We start from the raw sequence: 18,001 nt of genomic DNA, 5'->3' as shown, positions 1-18,001 counted from the left end.
TGATGGTTTGCTTCCTGAATAGCGTCCCTGACACATCACATATTTTCATGCTCAGATGTTCACGATTAACTGTGCAACCATCTGAAGGTCATACTGGAGCTGTTCCGTCCTTTCTGTCTTAGGTGATACCCTCTAGCTCCAAGCAGTCATATCCGACGCACCCGATCAGAAACTCATTTCCCAATAATGCCCATCCTTAGTTATTAAAGGCAAATGGAAGGAAGGGTGAAAAAAATTATTTCGGTGAATAGGGCTGGAAATGGATCTTAGACCTCATTTTCGGGAGCCTAAAAAATGAAGCAAACAATGTGTCAGTTTCATTATTAATAAAAATCTTCGTATTATCAGAAACAAGCCCGATGCTTTCCATCTCGGCTGCAAACATTTAGAACCCTGACATGAGTCCCTGAAAACATTCATGGATGAATTCGAAAATGCCTTTTAGTGTCCCTAAGTTCTCATTCACCTGTTTCTAGGAATAACCATTATCATCCTAAGTAAGTGTCCTGGGGCTAAAACATCCCAAAGCATATGCCCTTAAGGTGAACGGCACAGTTGTGACAATGAAGGCTGGGAGGAGCTGAGTGAGCCCTGAACGTCTTCTTTCACCAAAACCACCCTCTTGGTCTCAGCTTTGTTGGAGGAAAATGCTGAAAGAGAGAGTGATGGAAGCCCCTGACACAGTCTTAGAAGCATCGCCGTCAGCTGGGCTGAGACCCCGTTTGTGGGGCCCGCCACCCTACCTGAGGGCCGGGCCTCGATCACGTAGCCCGTGGTGGGTGTGTCGCCAGAGTGTCCCTCAGTCCACTGCAGCGTCAGTTCAGAGGCGGACTTGGTGACCAGGACATCTCTAGGCGAGCCCGGGGATCCTGCGGGATAAAGAAGAAAAGAGAGGTGAGGCATCAGCCCTGGGGGGGCTCACATCCCACCCCGTGAGATTTCACAGTGGGGGTCAGACCGGTTGAGGCTGCAGAGTGTCTGGGCAGGTAACTTAACCTCACACAGCCACGGTTTTTCATCTTAAAAACAGGGAGGCAAGGCCAGGCGTGGTGGCTCATGCCTGTAAGCCACTTTGGGAGGCTGAGATAGGTGGATCGCTTGAGCCCAGGAGTTTGAGACCAGCCTGGGCAACATTGCAAAAACTTGTCTCTACAAAATACAAAAAAAGTAGTCAGGTGTGGTGGCTCACACCTGTAGCCCAGCTACTCAGGAGGGTGAGGTGGGGGGATCGCTTGAGACCGGGGAGGTGGAGGCTGCAGTGAGCTATGATCGTGCCGCTGCACTCCAGCTTGGGTGACAGAGTGAGACCCTGTCTCAAAACAACAACAACAACAACAAAACCTGAAGAGGGCCTGAAAGAGCTGGCACGCGCAGGGCACCCTGCACTGTGCCCGGGACTAAGCAGCACTCCCTGAATGCCGGTTCTGCAGCCCATGCCTTCCTGTCTTTAAACAAAGGGCAGAACAGTTGGATAAGTGGGAACTTACATGCTTCTTCCCCATGACCTGGACGACTTTAAAATTTTCTGATTTATTTCAAATGCCAAATTCAATTATTTTCCTCTTAAGATTTCTCCCAAAAAAAAAAAAACCAACTAAAACTTTACATGCTTAATATTTAAGAATGTGCTCATGGATGTAACAAGTCCACCTGCAAAGTCCATGTTGACACATGCTTTTGAAGACGTCCATGTTGCCCAGACATCCCCGAGTTGATGCCAGCTCTCGGCCACCAATATCGCCTTGCTGAGCATGTAGACGGATCTCAGCTCAGTGAAGCAGGAGGCAGGAGGCTAAAGTTGCATTTGACATTGTCTGCCCCTGGAGTTCCACTTACCCTCGGCTGGCCCTGCTGTGATATTGGCTTGGAGCTCGGGCCCGTAGGTGATGGTCCGCGCTTGGACACGGAAGAAATAGGTCACTCCCTTGGTGAGGTCCCGCACCTTCAGCCAGCGCTGCCAGTTCCCTCTCACTTCCACGGTCACCACCTTGCTCACCCCTGCAGCCGCCAGAAGCAAAGGAAAGAAAGGGGTTCAGCCTGGAGAAGCAACTGTCCACTGTCTGTTCTGTTGCGATAACAAGGAAAGCGGTCCCTGCAGTTTGCTAAGGAAGTATTTCTTACAATTAGGAGGAGTTTACGTGTCAGCACAGATAAGTGTAATTAGAGCTTAAGCTTGATAAGTGGGTGCTGACAAAAAACAACTGTGGCTTACAACACAAAAGGGGGAGGCTGCCATCTCAGGAATGATATGGGGGGGGGGAAGGTTGGGGGGAGGAGCCGGCGGGGGGAGCGGGGCGGTCCTGCCAGTCTCCAGGTTGGACACTCCAGGGAACATCCCTTCCCACTTGGCCCTGAGCTGTGCAAAGTCCGGTGTCACTTGTATGGTGACTGCAAGCTTCCTGACATAGTCACGAGGGAAGGGAGTGATAGGGTTTGGCTGTGTCCCCACCCAAATCTCACCCTGAACTGTAATAATCCCCACGTGTCAAGGTGGGGCCTGGGGGAGATAATTGAATCACGAGGGCTGTTTCTACCATTCTGTTCTCGTGGTAGTGAATAAGTCTCATGAGATCTGATGGTTTTATAAATGGGAGGTTCCCCACACACGCTGTCTTGCCTGCCACCATGTAAGACGTGACTTTGCTTCTTCTTTGCCTTCCACTATGATTGTGAGACCTCCCCAGCCATGTGGAACTGTGAGTCCATTAAACCTCTTTCCTTTATAAATTACCCAGTCTCAAGTATGTCTTTATTAGCAGTGTGAGAACAGATTAATACAGGGTGCGTATACAAGATGTAGGAAGACACTCCATCTAGTTAGACCCCACGAGGAGGCTACAGCCTGCCTGGGTTGGCCAACTTGCGGCCTCCGGGCCTCAAATGAGTCATGAGAACTTCATCTGTGGACTCTGAAGCCAGGATTTAAAAAATTAATTAATTTCACTACAAGTATTGATGCCTCGATTTAGAGGACGATGGCAACATAGAGACAAACGTCCTCAAACCTATGGGATGTTATAAACAAGTGATCATGCAAAAGTCTTGCTGGTTGTATTACCTAGAAATAGAAAATGGAGATTTCACATTTTGGGGGAGAGAGATGATAAATACAGAAAATTACACATATGCAGCATTTTCCAGAAGGAAAAATCAAGTTCTTTGGTTAAACAAGTTTGAAAATGATGCATTTAAAAAAATTAAAAGTTAGATAAGTTCTCAACTGCTGGACTTCTCAGAACTTTCAATAGATTAATCTCCACCAGGCAGCTCTTGGAGGAGGATATCAAGATGTGGTACTTCCAGGATGGACCGATTGGCAGAGCTCATTTTCCAAGAAGCATCCTTGAGAAGAGCTGCCCTTGGTGAGTGGCACCCACCGTCCTGAGTCCACCTGCCCAGCTCTGCCCTCCTGCTGTCAGCCCTGAGAAACGGCTGTCCTTGGTGCGGGAGGGTCGTGCGCTGCTAGTCAGCTCCTGGAATACCCCAGTCATCTCCACTTCAGAAAAGAACAAAGTGCCTTCCTACTACAAAACAGGTCCATCTTTCAAAGCCATCAAAGCAAATTTCTCTTATCCTAAAAATCTCCAACATACATTCTAGCTGGTTCAATGTTTTCACATTATGCCTTTTATCAAACATGTATTCAGCTAAATCATTTTCTTCCAAATTATTTCAGAGCAATTTTGGCTATTTTTTTTTTTTTTTGAGATGGAGTCTTGTTCTGTCATCCAGGCTGGAGTGCAGTGGTGCGATCCCAGCTCACTGCAACCTCCGCCTTCTGAGTTCAAGCGATTCTCCTGCCTTAGCCTCATGAGTAGCTGGGATTACAGGTGCATGCCACCATGCTTGGCTAATTTTTGTTATTTTTAGTTTCACCATGTTGGCCAGGCTGGTCTCGAACTCCTGACCTCAAGTGATCCGCTCACCTCGGCCTCCCAACGTGCTGGGATTACAAGCATGAGCCACCGTGCCCGGGGCCAATTTTGGCTACTTTTGAGTGACCTCCCGAATCTGGGTTTTCCTATAGAGGAATGGGGCATGTATGCCCAGAGCCTGACCCTGACCTTCCATTGCTGAGAGGTGATAAGGATGGCAGTTTGTGCACACAGTGACTGTCATCAACACACAAACTGGATCCTGTCCAATGTAAAGTGATTTTAGAGAGCAACTTTTTTTTTTTCATTGTTAAAAATGCCTTCCTTCTCCCTGGAGCAAAAACAAACCCAGGTACAGATTTTGTAAATTCTATCCCAACAGAAGGCAGAGCCAGCCTGGCCTTCTCCCCATCTCAGGTGTGTCAGAATTTTATTTATTTAATCAATTTTTAAACCATGCCCTGCACTACAAAGCCTCAGGGTACAATCCCATAAACCATCACCATTTAAAACATTTTAAAAAACATAAAACTAGCTCTGCCATAAAATCGGATTCTCAAGCACATGGCTGAATGCTCAAGTGGCCTGGTGCTCCAGGTGGCCTGGCGCTCAGGGTGGTGTGGTGCTCTGGGTGGCCTGGCACTCTGGTGGCCTAGTGCTCTAGGTGACCTGGCACTCTAGGTGTTATGCTGCTCCAGGTGACCTGGTGCTCTAGGTAGCCTGGTGCTCAGGGTGGCCTGGTGCTCCAAGTGGTGCGGCGTTCCAGTGGCCTGGTGCTCCAGGTGGTGTGGCACTCTGGGTGATGCAGTGCTCTGGGTGGTGTGATGCTCCAGATGGCCTGGTGCTCCAGGGGGCCTGGTGCTCCGGGTGGGGTGCTGCTCCGGGTAGTGTGGTGCTCCGGGTGGGGTGGTGCTCCGGGTAGTGTGGTGCTCCGGGTAGTGTGGTGCACCAGGTGGCCTGGTGCTCTGGACAATGTGATGCCCCAGGGGTTCCAGGCGTGTTCCCTAGAGTGACGGGGATGCCCAGGGATGGCCCTGGGCTCTGCCCAGCACACAGGATGAGCCATGACTGTGTTCCCAGTGGAGTGACTAGAGGAGCTGCCCATACCGGGTAAATGCTGTACCCTCTACTTCCCTTGGCCGGACTGGTCAATGCCCAGCCAGGAGTTTGCAGATGTCTGCCCCAGGCACAGCCCTGATTCTGGGTAAGGAGGTGTGGAAGGAGGTCAGAAGACCCCACAGAGCCCCTACCAGGTGAGATCACTGTTTACTTTGTAACTATCTTTACTACATTTTAAAATATTTTGTCCTCACAATATACTTCAAGTAGGTAGCAATTCACACACACACACACACACACACACACACACACACACACACACACAAATATAAACATATGGATCATTTCGTGGCAGTCTTTATAAGAGAACCACCATGACCACATGACCACAGCAAGTGAATATAATTCCAGCCCAAATCAAGGACGCCTGATGTTTCACTGCGTTTGTAACCATTTCTCTGGGACACACACAGACTCCATGAGCAAAATACTGAAAGTCACGTGGAGGCCCAGTTACCGCCTTTGTGGCTCCCCACTGGGAATCGTGATGCAATAGTGAAGGGGTGAGGGTCTGGATTTTTCAGAGTCCCCCATGCAGGCACAGCTGTCTCCTGGGGTCCTCTGGGAGGAACAGACAGGAGTGCAGCCCCTCCGGGTGAGAGCAGGAGCAGCGGCCGTGGGGTGAGGCTGGTCCGGGTGTGGAGGTGCAGTGCAGCAAGGGCTGGATGGGGTGACCTCCACGGTGTGCAAGAAGCTGCTTTGCTTTTTCCCAGTCATTGCCTTCTGTTCAACCACCCTGCCCTTGGCCACACTCCATCGTGTGGCACTGTGGTCCTTTCCGGGCTATCCTGGCATCCTCCCACATTCAACAGAGTTCACCTCCTCCCTTCCCCATCCCTAGCAGGCTGAGACACTCAGAAATGCCTGCAGGCAGAGAGCAGCCGCCAGGATGAGGGCTTCCTGAACCACATTCCTGCCAAGGCCAATTGTGAAATCTGCAGTCAGCTGGGAGGAAGAGAGAATACAGGAACAGGGATGGGAGTGGTCTGAAGCCCACTGCTTGTTCTCTGTGTGAGGCTGGGCAGGGCACGTGATCTCTGCGGAGTCCTCAGTTTCTCCCTCTGCTCTGAGGTTGGCAGTGCTTACCTCATAGGACCACAGTAAGGAGTGGAGCGAGGTGCATGAGTGGGAGTGCCCAGCCGATAGTCAGGACCCCAACTCTGACTATTGTCTAAGAATGCATCAAGTAATAGGTGCTCCATAATCAACATGGACTCCTCACCTGCTGTACCTCTCTCATGCATGGCTGTGAACCAAACCACTCCAAAACCAAGTGGCTCAAAATCACCACCACCAAACCAGCTCCTGTACCGCAGAGCAGTCCTTTGGCCAGGCTGGCCTGCACTGGACTCAGCATGTCTGCGGTCACACGGTGAGTCTCACCGGGAGTTGGCTGGCCCAGGTGGCCCTTCTCCCATGCTGGGCCATGGGTGGCTGTCACCCCACAGGCCAGCCCAGGTGTGTTCACATGGTGGCTGGGTTCCAAGGGCATCAGGAGGACCAGGGTGCCTCCCATGTGCAAATGCTTTTGAATCCGATTGCCTCATGACAGCTATTGTCCCGCTGGCTAAAGCGAGTCCCGTGGCCCAGCGCAGAGTCGGTGTAGGGTGACTCCGCCCAAGGCCTGGACTCAGAAAGCAGCGATGGGCCCCTCCGCCTCTGCCACCTCCACGTTCACCACCCACCAATTGGGGATCTTCATCAGATGCCACTGCTCTGGCCCCCCGATGAGATATAAGCTGACTCAGTGAGTCTGAGCTGCCATCTTCTCTTGGTCCACGTTCTTCTTTTGGTGTATGTGGCCGTGGGATGTGGCTCGTCGGACAGGCCTGGGGTTAGTGTCTCGGTGAGCCAGGGTTCTGGCCAATACCATCAGGGGAGGCAGGCGAGCACCAGGGTCCCGAAGCTCTGCTGCCCGAGGGAGAAGCCAGAAGGGGTCTGGAACCTATAGCCAGACTCAGCCTCATCCCGGCTGGAGCCGGACCACGGCTGATGGTGCCTGCAGCCTGACGGTGTTGTGGCGGGAAAGACCCCGGCGGGGGCCCCATATCTGTCAGAGCCAGGTGTCATGTCTAGGGGCAGCTCTATAAGGCCATTGGGTAGGGGCTGGACGCCTCATGTCACCAGCACCACTGGGCAGCCCCCACCTGGATCCGCCGCTTGACTGATGTGCAGGAATCGGAAGTCTGGAACGTGCCCAAGCCCCCAGCAAGCCCACACGTTGGGGGGTCTGCATGGCTTGTTCTTCCTGACACCCATGGAGGCCTGATGAAGCTGTTTCTGCTGAGATCCTGGCCGCCCCTCAGCCTGCAGAGCCAAGGAGGGAGCTGCGAAGAAAGACAGTGCCCGCTCCCCTCTCGCTCTCATCTCAGAGCACACTGCCTTGGTTGCAAAGCCAGGAAAACCCAGGCTGAAGGAACCAGCCCTTCGCAACAGACAAAAGAGACAAGGCTGGTGACGGACGGTCTTGTTATTTGTGAAAAGAGGCGAAAACTGTTGTGACTAAAGTGACTCCACCTGTTGTCATCCAGGGGCGAGACAGGCCCAATACTTGGCTGTGCAGCCAGTGATTTGTCTAGAATATAAAATGCTTTAGTGAATCCTCCTCCAGCCCCATCTCTGAAGTTCACCTTCACATTTACTTTCAGAAACACAAGGGCTCCAGATGCTTTCTGCCCATCATGGAGCAGTTTAGGCCTTGGCTCTGGACTCAGAACACGTGGGTTCAAATCCCAACCCTCTTCATCATTTTCAAAATGCAGGCCTTGGGCAAATGTCTTCGTGGCTCTGAGCCCAATCTCTCTGTCTGCGGGAGGAGAAGCGAAGCTGCAGCCACAGTGTAGAGCTGTTCTGAGGATTTGGAGATAGTGGATATTAAGTGCTTAGCACAGTGCCCGATTCGAGCTCAACAAACATCACTTATCACTGTGATTATACCTGGGGGTGCCTGTGTATAGCGAGAACACAGAACGCCCATGTGAGCAAGACATGCTGAAAGGATTGTCTAAAAATCTTCCGAATGCTTTGAGTTTCCCAGTGATGCAAAAACTGTCATGAAACGAACAAGAAACGCCAACACTGGAAACACAAGGGAAGTCAGGTGCACAGGGTCTTGTTTCTAGGTGACTGGGCTGAGGGGAAGGTTTGGTAGAAGCCAGAAGCAATTCTAGGGGAGTGAAAGTGCAGAGAGAAGAGGACCCAACACATTGAGGCCCCTGTGCGGCACTTCCGACTGGGTAATGACCCATGGAATGGCCTTGCCTGGAATGAAGTACTTTTTTTTTTTTTTTGAGACAGAATCTCGCTCTGTCACCAGGCTGGAGTGCAGTGGCGCAATCTGGGCTTACTGCAGCCTCCAGCCCCCGGGTTCAAGCCATTCTCCTGCCTCGGCCTCCTGAGTAACTGGGACTACAGGTGCACGCCACCATGCCCAGCTAATTTTTGTTTTCTTTTTCTTTTTTTTTTTTTTTTGAGACAGAGTCTCGCTCTGTCGCCCAGGTTGGAGTGCAGTGGCGTGATCTCGGCTCACTGCAACCTCCGCCTCCCAGGATTAAGCAATTCTCTGCCTCAGCCTCTGGAGTAGCTGGGATTACAGGTGCATGCCACCCACCATGCCCAGCTAATTTTTGGTATTTTTAGTAGAGATGGGGTTTCACCATCTTGGCCAGACTACTCTTGAACTCTTGACCTGGTGATCCACCCACCTCGGCTTCCCAAAGTGCTGGGATTACAGGCGTGAGCCCCCGTGCCCGGCCCATGAAGTACTTTCTCACAAGACTCAGAGCAACAGCCTAGGAGAGAAGCTCAGAGGCACATACCATGGAGTTTCCAGGAAGATTCTGCAAATCCATTAACACAGAAGGCTGGGGAACAGAACCAGTCACTTATTTGAGGAAGAATGGGAACACTTGAGCTGTCTTTGATTAGGAAGGACTCGTAGGTCAATCAGAACTATGATGCTTTCACAGTCATTTCTCATTTGAATGGTCCTCGTTGGTTATGACCCTTGAAAAGGCATTTGTAACATAGGCTCATGGAACCCGTGTATGTCTCCAAAATTCTCTACTGTTTCTCCCTGCAGGACAAGCAAGAGCAAATGGCATGCCTGCTTCTGGGCCTCTGCTGTGGGACCTCGAAGGCAGCCTCATCCAGGCCCCCTGGCTCCCAGGCAGGCGCTGGGTGCTCAGAAGGTCACAACAGATCCCAGCCGCCCCTCGAAGCGGCCACACTAAATCCGCGTCCCTCCCGTGCCCTCTCTGCTGGTTCAAAAACCACGCCCACATCTCACCTCTACTGTTATTTACCAAAGTCCATCAATTGTCTAAGATGCGATTTTTTTTTTCTTTCTCAGATTTTCACATCTCTGATTTGGGATGCAGCTCAGAATTGATGACACAAAAGTACTGGGCCCTAGTTTATTGGGAACATTTTTTCTTTCTGAGCACTTCATAAAATAACGATGAATCTTACAGTGAATGGCATCTGAGATTCAGTGAAATAAAAATCTAGTGTTTAAATTTTCTTCATCAAATCAACTCCCTGTTTCATCTAAATGTGCTTATTTTAAAAGGAAACTTTTATCATGGCTTTAAATGGAGCGCCGATATTCTTTGATGTACTGGTTGTATTTTTTCCTCCCAGACATTAAATAATCTATAATTTTTACAGTCTGTCTGTGTATATTACAGGGGGAAACTTGCCCTGGGCCATAAGGCAGAGACAGCTGGACTTGTATTTCACCCCAGTGTGGTGAGAAAGAAGTGCCTCCCAGACCGGAATCTTCGGTGGACACATTGGTGTCTAGATGGCAGGAGAGAGGGACACAGAAGGCATCGGAATAATACCTGAGCAGGGTGTGCACTGACCCAGCAGGTGCAGAGCAATGGCCACGTGCACAGCAGGGCAGAACCACCTGCCCTCAACCCCATTCCTCCACTTCACAGCCATAGCCCCACCGGCTCCACCTTCAACACACACCCCTGATCTGACCCCTCCTCCCCTGCCCCCACACCGTTCCCCTTCTTGCCACTCTCCTGTAGGATGATGCTACAGCCCCGGCCGGCCTCCTCACTCCCTGGTCTACAGAATCTCTGCCACCTGTTCTCCTCCGAGCCATCTGCATTCCACCTTCCGTTTTCACCTGTCACTCATTGTCAAGCCCCTGACATTTCCTCTCTCAAAGTCTTCTGTGTTGGAAACACCTTCCCTGTTCTTCTCTGGAAGCTGTTTCCGGTTGATCTAGGAAGTGTGGAGATGAGCGACAGCTTCTTTCTATCGTGGCATTGAGATGGGGGATTTGCCCCGAGGGATCCTGGTCTTGGGGAGGTCAGGTCCTCCTGCTCCTGTTTCACTCTCCAGTGGGATATGCCATAGCCCCGTGTGCTGTGGCCTGCAGTGCCTGCGCCCCACTCACCAAGCTCCAGCCACCAGCACCACCAGAGCTCTGCCCACCGTGGGCTCCTGGATTGGCGGATCCTCCCATCAGAAGATCTTCTGCGGGATTCTTGTGTGTCCGGGCCCTTGTCACTCCGGTCTCTTCCCTAAGCCTCTCGTGTTAGCCCTCCTCTCTTTCCTCCAAAGCATTGATCACGCTCGGGCTGTTGTTTGCTGGTTTAATTACCTGTGTGTTACCTCTGCCCTGGAATAGGAACTGCCTGGATGCAGGAAGCCAGGGTCCTGATAAACAAGCCAATCAAGATCCTGGCTTTCCCCGGTCCTTTGATTCCAGCATCTGGAGCAGGTCTTGGCTTTTCCAGCACGTAGAACAGGAGCTTCATAGATGTCCATTGAGGAGACAGATGAGCGAGGGGAGCACCAGGGTGCTAAGACACGGGGATGCCAGCATCCCTCCTAGGATGGATGGAAGGCCCCGTGGCTTCAAGTGGAACCCTGAGTGGTCTCTGTCAGCGACCACAGGACAAACATCTCAAGAGGAACAGGAGAGGAATGTCTCGGGTGTGACAGAGACAGGGTCAAGGGCGTATATGACATGGCTCCATATGGAGAGTACCGTTCTGGTCTCAGAACACAGAGGTCTGGTCTTGGCTCAGCTTTTCCTCACAGGCCTTTCCCCGCGAGTCCCCGCTCCCCACGCACTCAGCTCCGGCCCCTTCCAGCTCAGATTCCAAAACCCCCCACTTCAGGTGCCAGAAGGCTCCTGGCCCACAGATGCAGTCAGGCGTGGCTCACTGTGTAGACTGTAGAGGGTTGGGCACTGGTGTGGCCCACACTCCCATCTCCCCAACCCCGGGTCTTACCTTGCACAGGGGCCAAGGGCTCGTACACCACCCGATAGCCCTGCAGGATGCCGTTGGCCGCCGCAGGCTCGCCCCAGGACACGTTGAGCGTGGTGGAGGTTATTTCTGAGAACGCCAGAAAGCTGGGCGCCCCAGGGGCTGGGAGAATAGAACACAAAGTGACTTTTACGGAGGCTCCTTTATAGATCATATACATACATGTCTGTGCCTCCGTATAGAATAAAAAATGTTATCAGATGTTATTTTCAACTCAGTAAAAGTCTAAATGCCATAAAATGAAAAGATTTATTGATCACCTCAGAACTTCCGAGGATCAGTCAGACACGCAGACCCTCCCGAGAAGAGCGGAGAAAATGACAGTGTTTAAACACAAAGGGGCTTGAGAGACAAAACGGCAAAGGTATAAAAATGAATAATAGATGGAAACAGAAAATGAAATGCAGGGAGCTCCATTTTCTAGCAACTGCTGGAGGATTCCAGAGGCTCTAGTCATGCTCTTTGCCGGAGAGATGGAGCTTTGTGATGGATGAAGCCTCTCTTGACCCCTCCTCACCTCTCCCTCAGAGGCCTGGGGGATTTGGAGGACACCCCTGGCTCCTGCACGTGAAATCTCCCACCACACTCTCCCGGCTGAGTGTCGCCCTGGGTCTGCAGCAGGGAGGGAGCTGGTGGAAATATCTAGAGCTACAGAAGGTCAGGTGTGTGGCCAGGGTGATGTGGAGCCTGCTGGCAGCTCCCCCTCTGCCTGGGCACCGTGTAAGGTGGGCGTGTACTGGGACTGCCCCTACCAGACAGCCTAGGTGGGGGACCTACTCTCCTCGCCCCAGTGCCCCTCGCTGCTCAGAAGTGCCTGTGAAGTGGCGCCCACCCTCCTCCCTCTCTGCCCTCCCTCCAGTCTCTGGGACCCATAGCTGTGACCTGCCAGGCTGGCAGTGCTCAACGTGGCTCTACCCTCATCTCTGCCCACAGATCTGCCCGCATCCTTCCAGCTTAGATGCGGGCACTGGATGAAGCCAAAGGAAGTGGTCCTTGCAACCTGGTTGTGGTCAGCACGTGGGAGTGTGATGCCAAGGGGCCTTGCTTCCCGGAGTCCACTGTCTGTGGGTCGGCTGAGCCCACGGGATGTCGGAAGGCCCTGAGCCCTGTGTCTCTGCCCACAGTTCCCAGACCTCACTCTCCCGGTCTCTCAGACTTTCAGAATCCTACAGAGGGCCTTGGAGAGCTCCTCAGAGCCCAAGGCCAAGCAGCTTCACAGCATCTTCCAGGCTGCTAGGAAACTGAGGTGCGCTGGAAGAGGGGTTGGCTGAGAACAGGCGCTGCGCCCTGTGCATGGAGATGAAGCCACAGCAGTGCAGCGCCTGTCCGAGCCCTCGGGACTGGCCCGTGGCGTGCACGTAGTGAGCAGTCTCCAGGGGTGGTCTGTGGCCCTGAGACCCAGGGGAACGCCTGTCGCTGTGGCCTGGCCTTGCTGCCTGAGAAGCCTATCCCCAAGGATCTGGACATGCTATCAGGCGACTCTGATGAGAGAAGTTCCATTCCTTGGAGGAACTGGAATGGATGCTGTCAGTTATGAACAAGGCCTCGCTGCAGACTCAAAGCCCTCTTCCCCTCTGAATCTCCAGGGCTCTGGAAAAAAGCATGCATTGCTCCAACCCACCTAACATTTATTTAGTGCCACTGTGTACCAGTCTGAGGCCAGGCACAGGGAGAACAAATGAGCCAAACCCAGTCCTGCCCATCCAGAAACTCCCAGCTGCACAAAAGGTGTTGCCTTCCGCCTGGGCGGGCCAGGAGCCACTGTGTGAGGGGACCTGAGCTGGCGCTCTCAAAACACGTGTCCAAGGAGGCCTGCCCAAAGGAAACCCGCCTTCCTCCTACCAGCCTGGTGGGTGCGCCCCTGCTGGGGGTCACTCCTGGGCCCATCTCCGGCGGCGTTGAAGGCTGATATGCTGACAAGGTACTTGGTATGGCTGGTGAGGTTCTTCAGCCTCACCACGGGCTCGGGGAGGAACAGGACCTTCATTTTCTCTGTTTCGTTCTGGCTGTCTGCCTCCCAGTAGTAAATCTGTTAGGAAGAGCAAGAGGTTGGGGTGGGCCCTGGGGAAGCCTTCCAGGAAGGGTGGCCACTGAGTGTAAGGTCAGAGTGAGGGGGTGAGCTGAGTTCTGGGGTGAGCTGTGTCTGGGTGGGAAGGCGGAAATTCTCCCTCCCAGAGGAATTAGGGAGAAGCTGAGGCTACTGTGCATGGATGGGGACCCCTGTTGCTAATATTGTTTGGGAGATGATGTTTAACATTTTCCTGTTGTTCATCTAGGGTATGGGCATTGCTTCATTAAACAAAGTGCTGTTGAAGATGAGGTCTGAGGACGGAAGGGAAGCTTCCCTTCAGCCTCCGATGATGTGCCTTTCCTTGCAGACCTAGCTCTGTTGGTGTTTTGGTTTTTGGCCTCTCCCTCTCACCCATCTTCTGGAGAGAAGGGAAGCCGCCCCGTGTCCACCCCCTGCTCTGGGCTGTGGAGAGAACAAACCCCCCAACCCCTACGATGTGTTCCCACATTTTATTAAGAGCCGACATCTAAGTCTTCCTCAATATGGCAACATACTTTGGAGATTAAAGCAATCAAAAACAACAGGCAGGAGAACTACGTTGGGCTCAGGGCTGCTGGGAAGGCCTCATTCCTCTGGGGTGCCATTTCCTCTTGTCTAGCTTTTATGTGCTTGTAGTTGAACTTGACGCCCAAGCACAAAGGTTTAAAGAGGTTGCCAGAATTGCTTTCCTAGACAGCTGGCCGGAAACCACCGCTGCCTCCGGCCAGTGCCAACCAGGTTGCCCAAAGACAACACCAATCAGAAGACCCACCTTGGCTCTGTGGGTCTAAACCAGGGCCAGGCTGTTAGAGCGGCTTGCCCATGTGAAAAGGCAGCACAGAGGCTTTGGGGAGGCAGCCTGGAGCGCCCCAGGGCTGGCACGCCTGCCTTGCACACCTGCCTGCCTCGCACACCTGCCTGCCTCGCTCCTGCTGGGCAGGCCCTGGCTGGTGAGCATCGTTCATTTCCACCTGCAGGATGCAGCGGGCTTCTGCTCACTGAACTGACCGTCTAAGATCTTCCGCTCGCCCAGGCCTTGCTCACTTGAGATCAATATCCAAGTTCAATGTCTATCATTAAGGAAATTAGAAAACACATTTTGGACATACATAAACAGCACCATGCCTGCAAGCTCATGGGGCTCACCATTAGCTCATTCATCACTGTAACAGCCCTGCCGTGGAGGAAGGTATGAATTTTCATAACACGCCTGCAAAAATCATCTTTAAATGGACATTTAATTGGTCCAATAGTCATTAGGGGAGGCTAGCCCCCAGAATCTGATGACTGATCGACTTGGGCCCCAGCAGAACAGACAGGGGAATTTATTCAGGAGAAGGATGGGGGCGTTTTCATGGCAAAGACCCCGGATGCTTACAGGCCGTGCACTCTCTAAGGAGGCCAGGACTCAGGGATGGGACGTGGCGAGGTGCTTCCCGCCCCCTGGATAACCCAGCCCCGCATAATAATTCCTCACTCGATGCTCTCCTGTCATGGCCTGCTGCCTTTCTTTCTCCCCATCTCTAGACCCTCCAGTGACAATGGGCTTCTCACGTGTTACTGTGGCGGTTCTCAAAGCAGGGTTCCCAGGGACCTCACATCTGGGACCTTGTGAGGAATGAGATTGGCGGGCCCCAACCTGGACCGACTGAATCAAGGGACTCACTCAGTGTCCAACTGTGACCAAGGGCAGAGCTGGGATGGGGAACCTGGTCTCTTCCAGGCGCCCCATGTTCTTTTATTGTCAGCCAATGTACTGGGGGCTCCAGAATGGGCCCAGGAAACAGAAGGTTCCCCAGCCAGGCCATGCGTCCGGAGTGGGGAGAAGCCACTGGACGAACGAGGGCCCCCAACCTGGGTTGTTTTGTGGTGGGCACGGCCAGTTGCACAGTGAGCCTGGCCCCCGTGCTGCCTCCCACCCACAAGCAGCTGTGACCACAGCTAACAGGCCAGGTCCAGCCAAGCTCCAATGCTTGGGCCCCAGCTCTCCAGGTGGAGCACCTGTGGGGTCTGCTGCTGGCAATGCAGCGGGCAGGACCATGTGAACCAGGGGTGCGCGAGTGAGCCAGGGGAGGCGACCACATGGGAGGGCCTTGCCTTGTAGCCTTGGATGTTCCCATTCTGGCTCTCCGGGGGCGGTGGGTCCCACGTGACCTCCAGCTGGCTGGCCGTGAGCGGGGTCACCTGCACGTTCTGTGGGGCCTTGGCCGGGGCTGAGGAAAGAGCAACGCAGAGAGAAGCTGAGATGTTCATTGAGAGCCGGCCCGGACCCTTGCCAACACACCCATGGGACTCGAGCATGCCCTAATTCCACTGGGAACCACGTGAGAGATTCTGCCCTGGGCCGTCACCCTGGCTTGGGAGGCCTTGGACAGTTATGTCCTGGGATCCGTGGCTCTGTGTCCCCCCAAGAGCTCTCAGCCCTTTTATGCCAGGGAAGACCACAAATCCTTCCCATACGATGTTCTTAAATGCATACAATAAAATATATAGAATCGCACAGAAAAATGATTATACCAAGACACAATTAGCAGAGTATTTGAAACCAAAGGTATGAGATCGTAATCCACGTACTTCTGGGTTAATACCTGACCAGGCTTAGGGGCTGGTCTGATGGCTGCTGTGAGATCAAAGCATTGGTGGGTGAGGATGTTAACTTGAAGTCCCAGCAATGCCTGGGATGTGACAGGGTCACTGCGGCTCTATCGGCAAGGGAGTCACAGGACTCCTGACTGCTGTGGTTTTTGTCACGGATATTCCTGATTGAGATTAGAGAAAAAATCGCTAGCTGTGTTCCCATGGCATCCCTGGCTATGACGCCCTGATCTAGATGAAGTTCGTCCAGATACACAGAGTTGTCCCTCTAAGAGGGACAGGAAGCTCCGATGTTTGAGAACATGGCTGCACTTTGCTCTCTGAGGCCAGCTCTGGCTTCAGATTCTGAGGATCCAGTCTTCCCCTCCAGCCCCCTCACTCCCCCTGGGGACGAGCTCACTGGGGTGCTGTCTGCGTCCACAGGGCTGCATGGCACAGGCAAACCAAAGGACACATGAGGATGGTGTGGCCGCACCTCCGTGCCTCACCACATCGCCATTAGGGGTGTGGCCGCACCTCTGCACCTCACCACACAGCCATTAGGGAGTTGGGAGCACACGCCTGCATTCCAGAATGTCTCTGTCCTGTCTGCCCCGTGCCAGCTTCACACTATCTTTGAATTCCACACTATGCACTTTCTCTTAATGGCCTATTCTCTGCTACTCCCTCCTCCCACTGGGGCTCTCCCGGCTGTCCATGAGCTGGGCCCTGGGGAGCTCCAGGGCAGCTGTGCAGGAGCCTGGCTCCCGGAGGCAGAGGCCAGCCGAGCACCCCTCTCCGCCTGCCACCGGGGCTGTGGCCCAGGAGTGCAGCCTTTTGACCAAGTGTCTTTAAGGACCATCAATGGAGATGATAAAACAGTCGCTGTCCAGGGGAGATGGCCCAGCACCCGGCTCTCTGGAGAGGCCTTCTTGGGAGAGACTGACCTCAGGACTCGCCCCTTCCCCATCACCCCCTCCCCACTTTCTGCTCTCTCCCCCCAACGCAGAATAAAATAGTAATTAACACCCACTCAGCCTGACACCAACTATTTATTTTGTTCTAACTGTGTGGTTTCCATATTATCACTGCCCACCCTGCCGTTAATGGAAATGTTAATAGCCCACACCAGGTTGTTGTGACAGATGCTCAGCCTCATTATCAGAAATTCTTATTTACCGCTCCATTAAACAACAGAATCACACAAAAAAACAATTCAATCAAAACTAACTGGAGGAATTTTAACAGCCACATTAATAATCCAAAACATAAATAAAGTTAATGTCTTTTGCATGTTTGCCATCGGCAACTCCACTGCAAAATTACTGTTGTACAATTAAAATGTGAAAGGCAAAATTGAGCGTGGCCATTATCCTGGCAATCGGTGAGACATCGCCCTCCCCCCGCGACACCCCCAGGGTTTCTTTCCAAAGATGGCCAAACTCAGCGCTCCCACGACAGCTCTGGACTTGGATACCCGCCTGTAGGAACTGGTGGAATCTGTGAGCTCCAGGTGAACCTCCACAAATTAACGGCCTGCATGCCCCTTTCTCTGGGGTGGACACGAGCTGGGCAAAGGCCCCTGGTCCTGTCTCAGGCAGCTGAGCTGCACTGCTGTGCCTACCAGCAACGCTACAGCAAGGCACTTCTGGACCGTAAAATTACTGCAGGCAACGAAGCATTTTTTGTTGACACCAGCAGGGAAGAGAGAAATGTATGTCAACACTGAGCAAAGCACATCGGTTTGGAGACTTATTTTTTGCTCCTGAAAGCCGCTGGGTCTCCACCCTGACAGGAGAACCTGACTTTCAGGAAGGCTCTGCTATTGACAAGCCCCGGTGCAACTCTCATTCTCCGTAAAGCGTGTGCAATTTGGGAGCCATGGAGCATCTGACTGTCGTTCGTTTTTTGTTTTCCCACCTTAGCATTTGCGGTGTAAGGATGACATACATACCAGGTTGGAAACTTTAAAAAAAAATACATGAAATTATTTTTAAAAAGCATTTTAGACCGGCAATTGCTGGTGTCTGCGGCTAGGGAGATTGCCTGCAACCGGCATTTAAAGGGTAAGGTGCAAAGCTGGGGTTTTC

The 18,001-nt window shown here is 52.7% G+C and overlaps 1 protein-coding gene across 4 annotated transcripts in view; it reads right to left on the bottom strand.

Moving 5' to 3' along the window:
- The window catches only part of SDK1 (sidekick cell adhesion molecule 1), a 973,914-nt gene that overhangs the window by 44,634 nt on the left and 911,279 nt on the right, over positions 1–18,001 (bottom strand). For all 4 annotated transcript variants that reach the window (XR_010122494.1, XR_010122492.1, XR_010122493.1 and 1 more), the window contains exons 36-40: positions 15,435–15,550; positions 13,130–13,316; positions 11,252–11,389; positions 1,837–1,998; positions 744–869 (exon numbers count right to left, since the gene is read on the bottom strand). Coding sequence is in view for 1 of the 4 variants with exons in the window: in XM_063646050.1 (XP_063502120.1) it covers positions 744–869; positions 1,837–1,998; positions 11,252–11,389; positions 13,130–13,316; positions 15,435–15,550 (729 nt within the window). In the remaining 3 variants the exon portion in view is untranslated. The remainder of the gene's footprint in view (positions 1–743; positions 870–1,836; positions 1,999–11,251; positions 11,390–13,129; positions 13,317–15,434; positions 15,551–18,001) is intronic.

This window comes from Symphalangus syndactylus, chromosome 9 (genome assembly GCF_028878055.3).
Source record: "Symphalangus syndactylus isolate Jambi chromosome 9, NHGRI_mSymSyn1-v2.1_pri, whole genome shotgun sequence".
Lineage (NCBI taxonomy): Eukaryota > Metazoa > Chordata > Mammalia > Primates > Hylobatidae > Symphalangus > Symphalangus syndactylus.
Note: the sequence above shows the minus strand (reverse complement) of the source record. Positions and strands in the feature narration are given on the sequence as shown.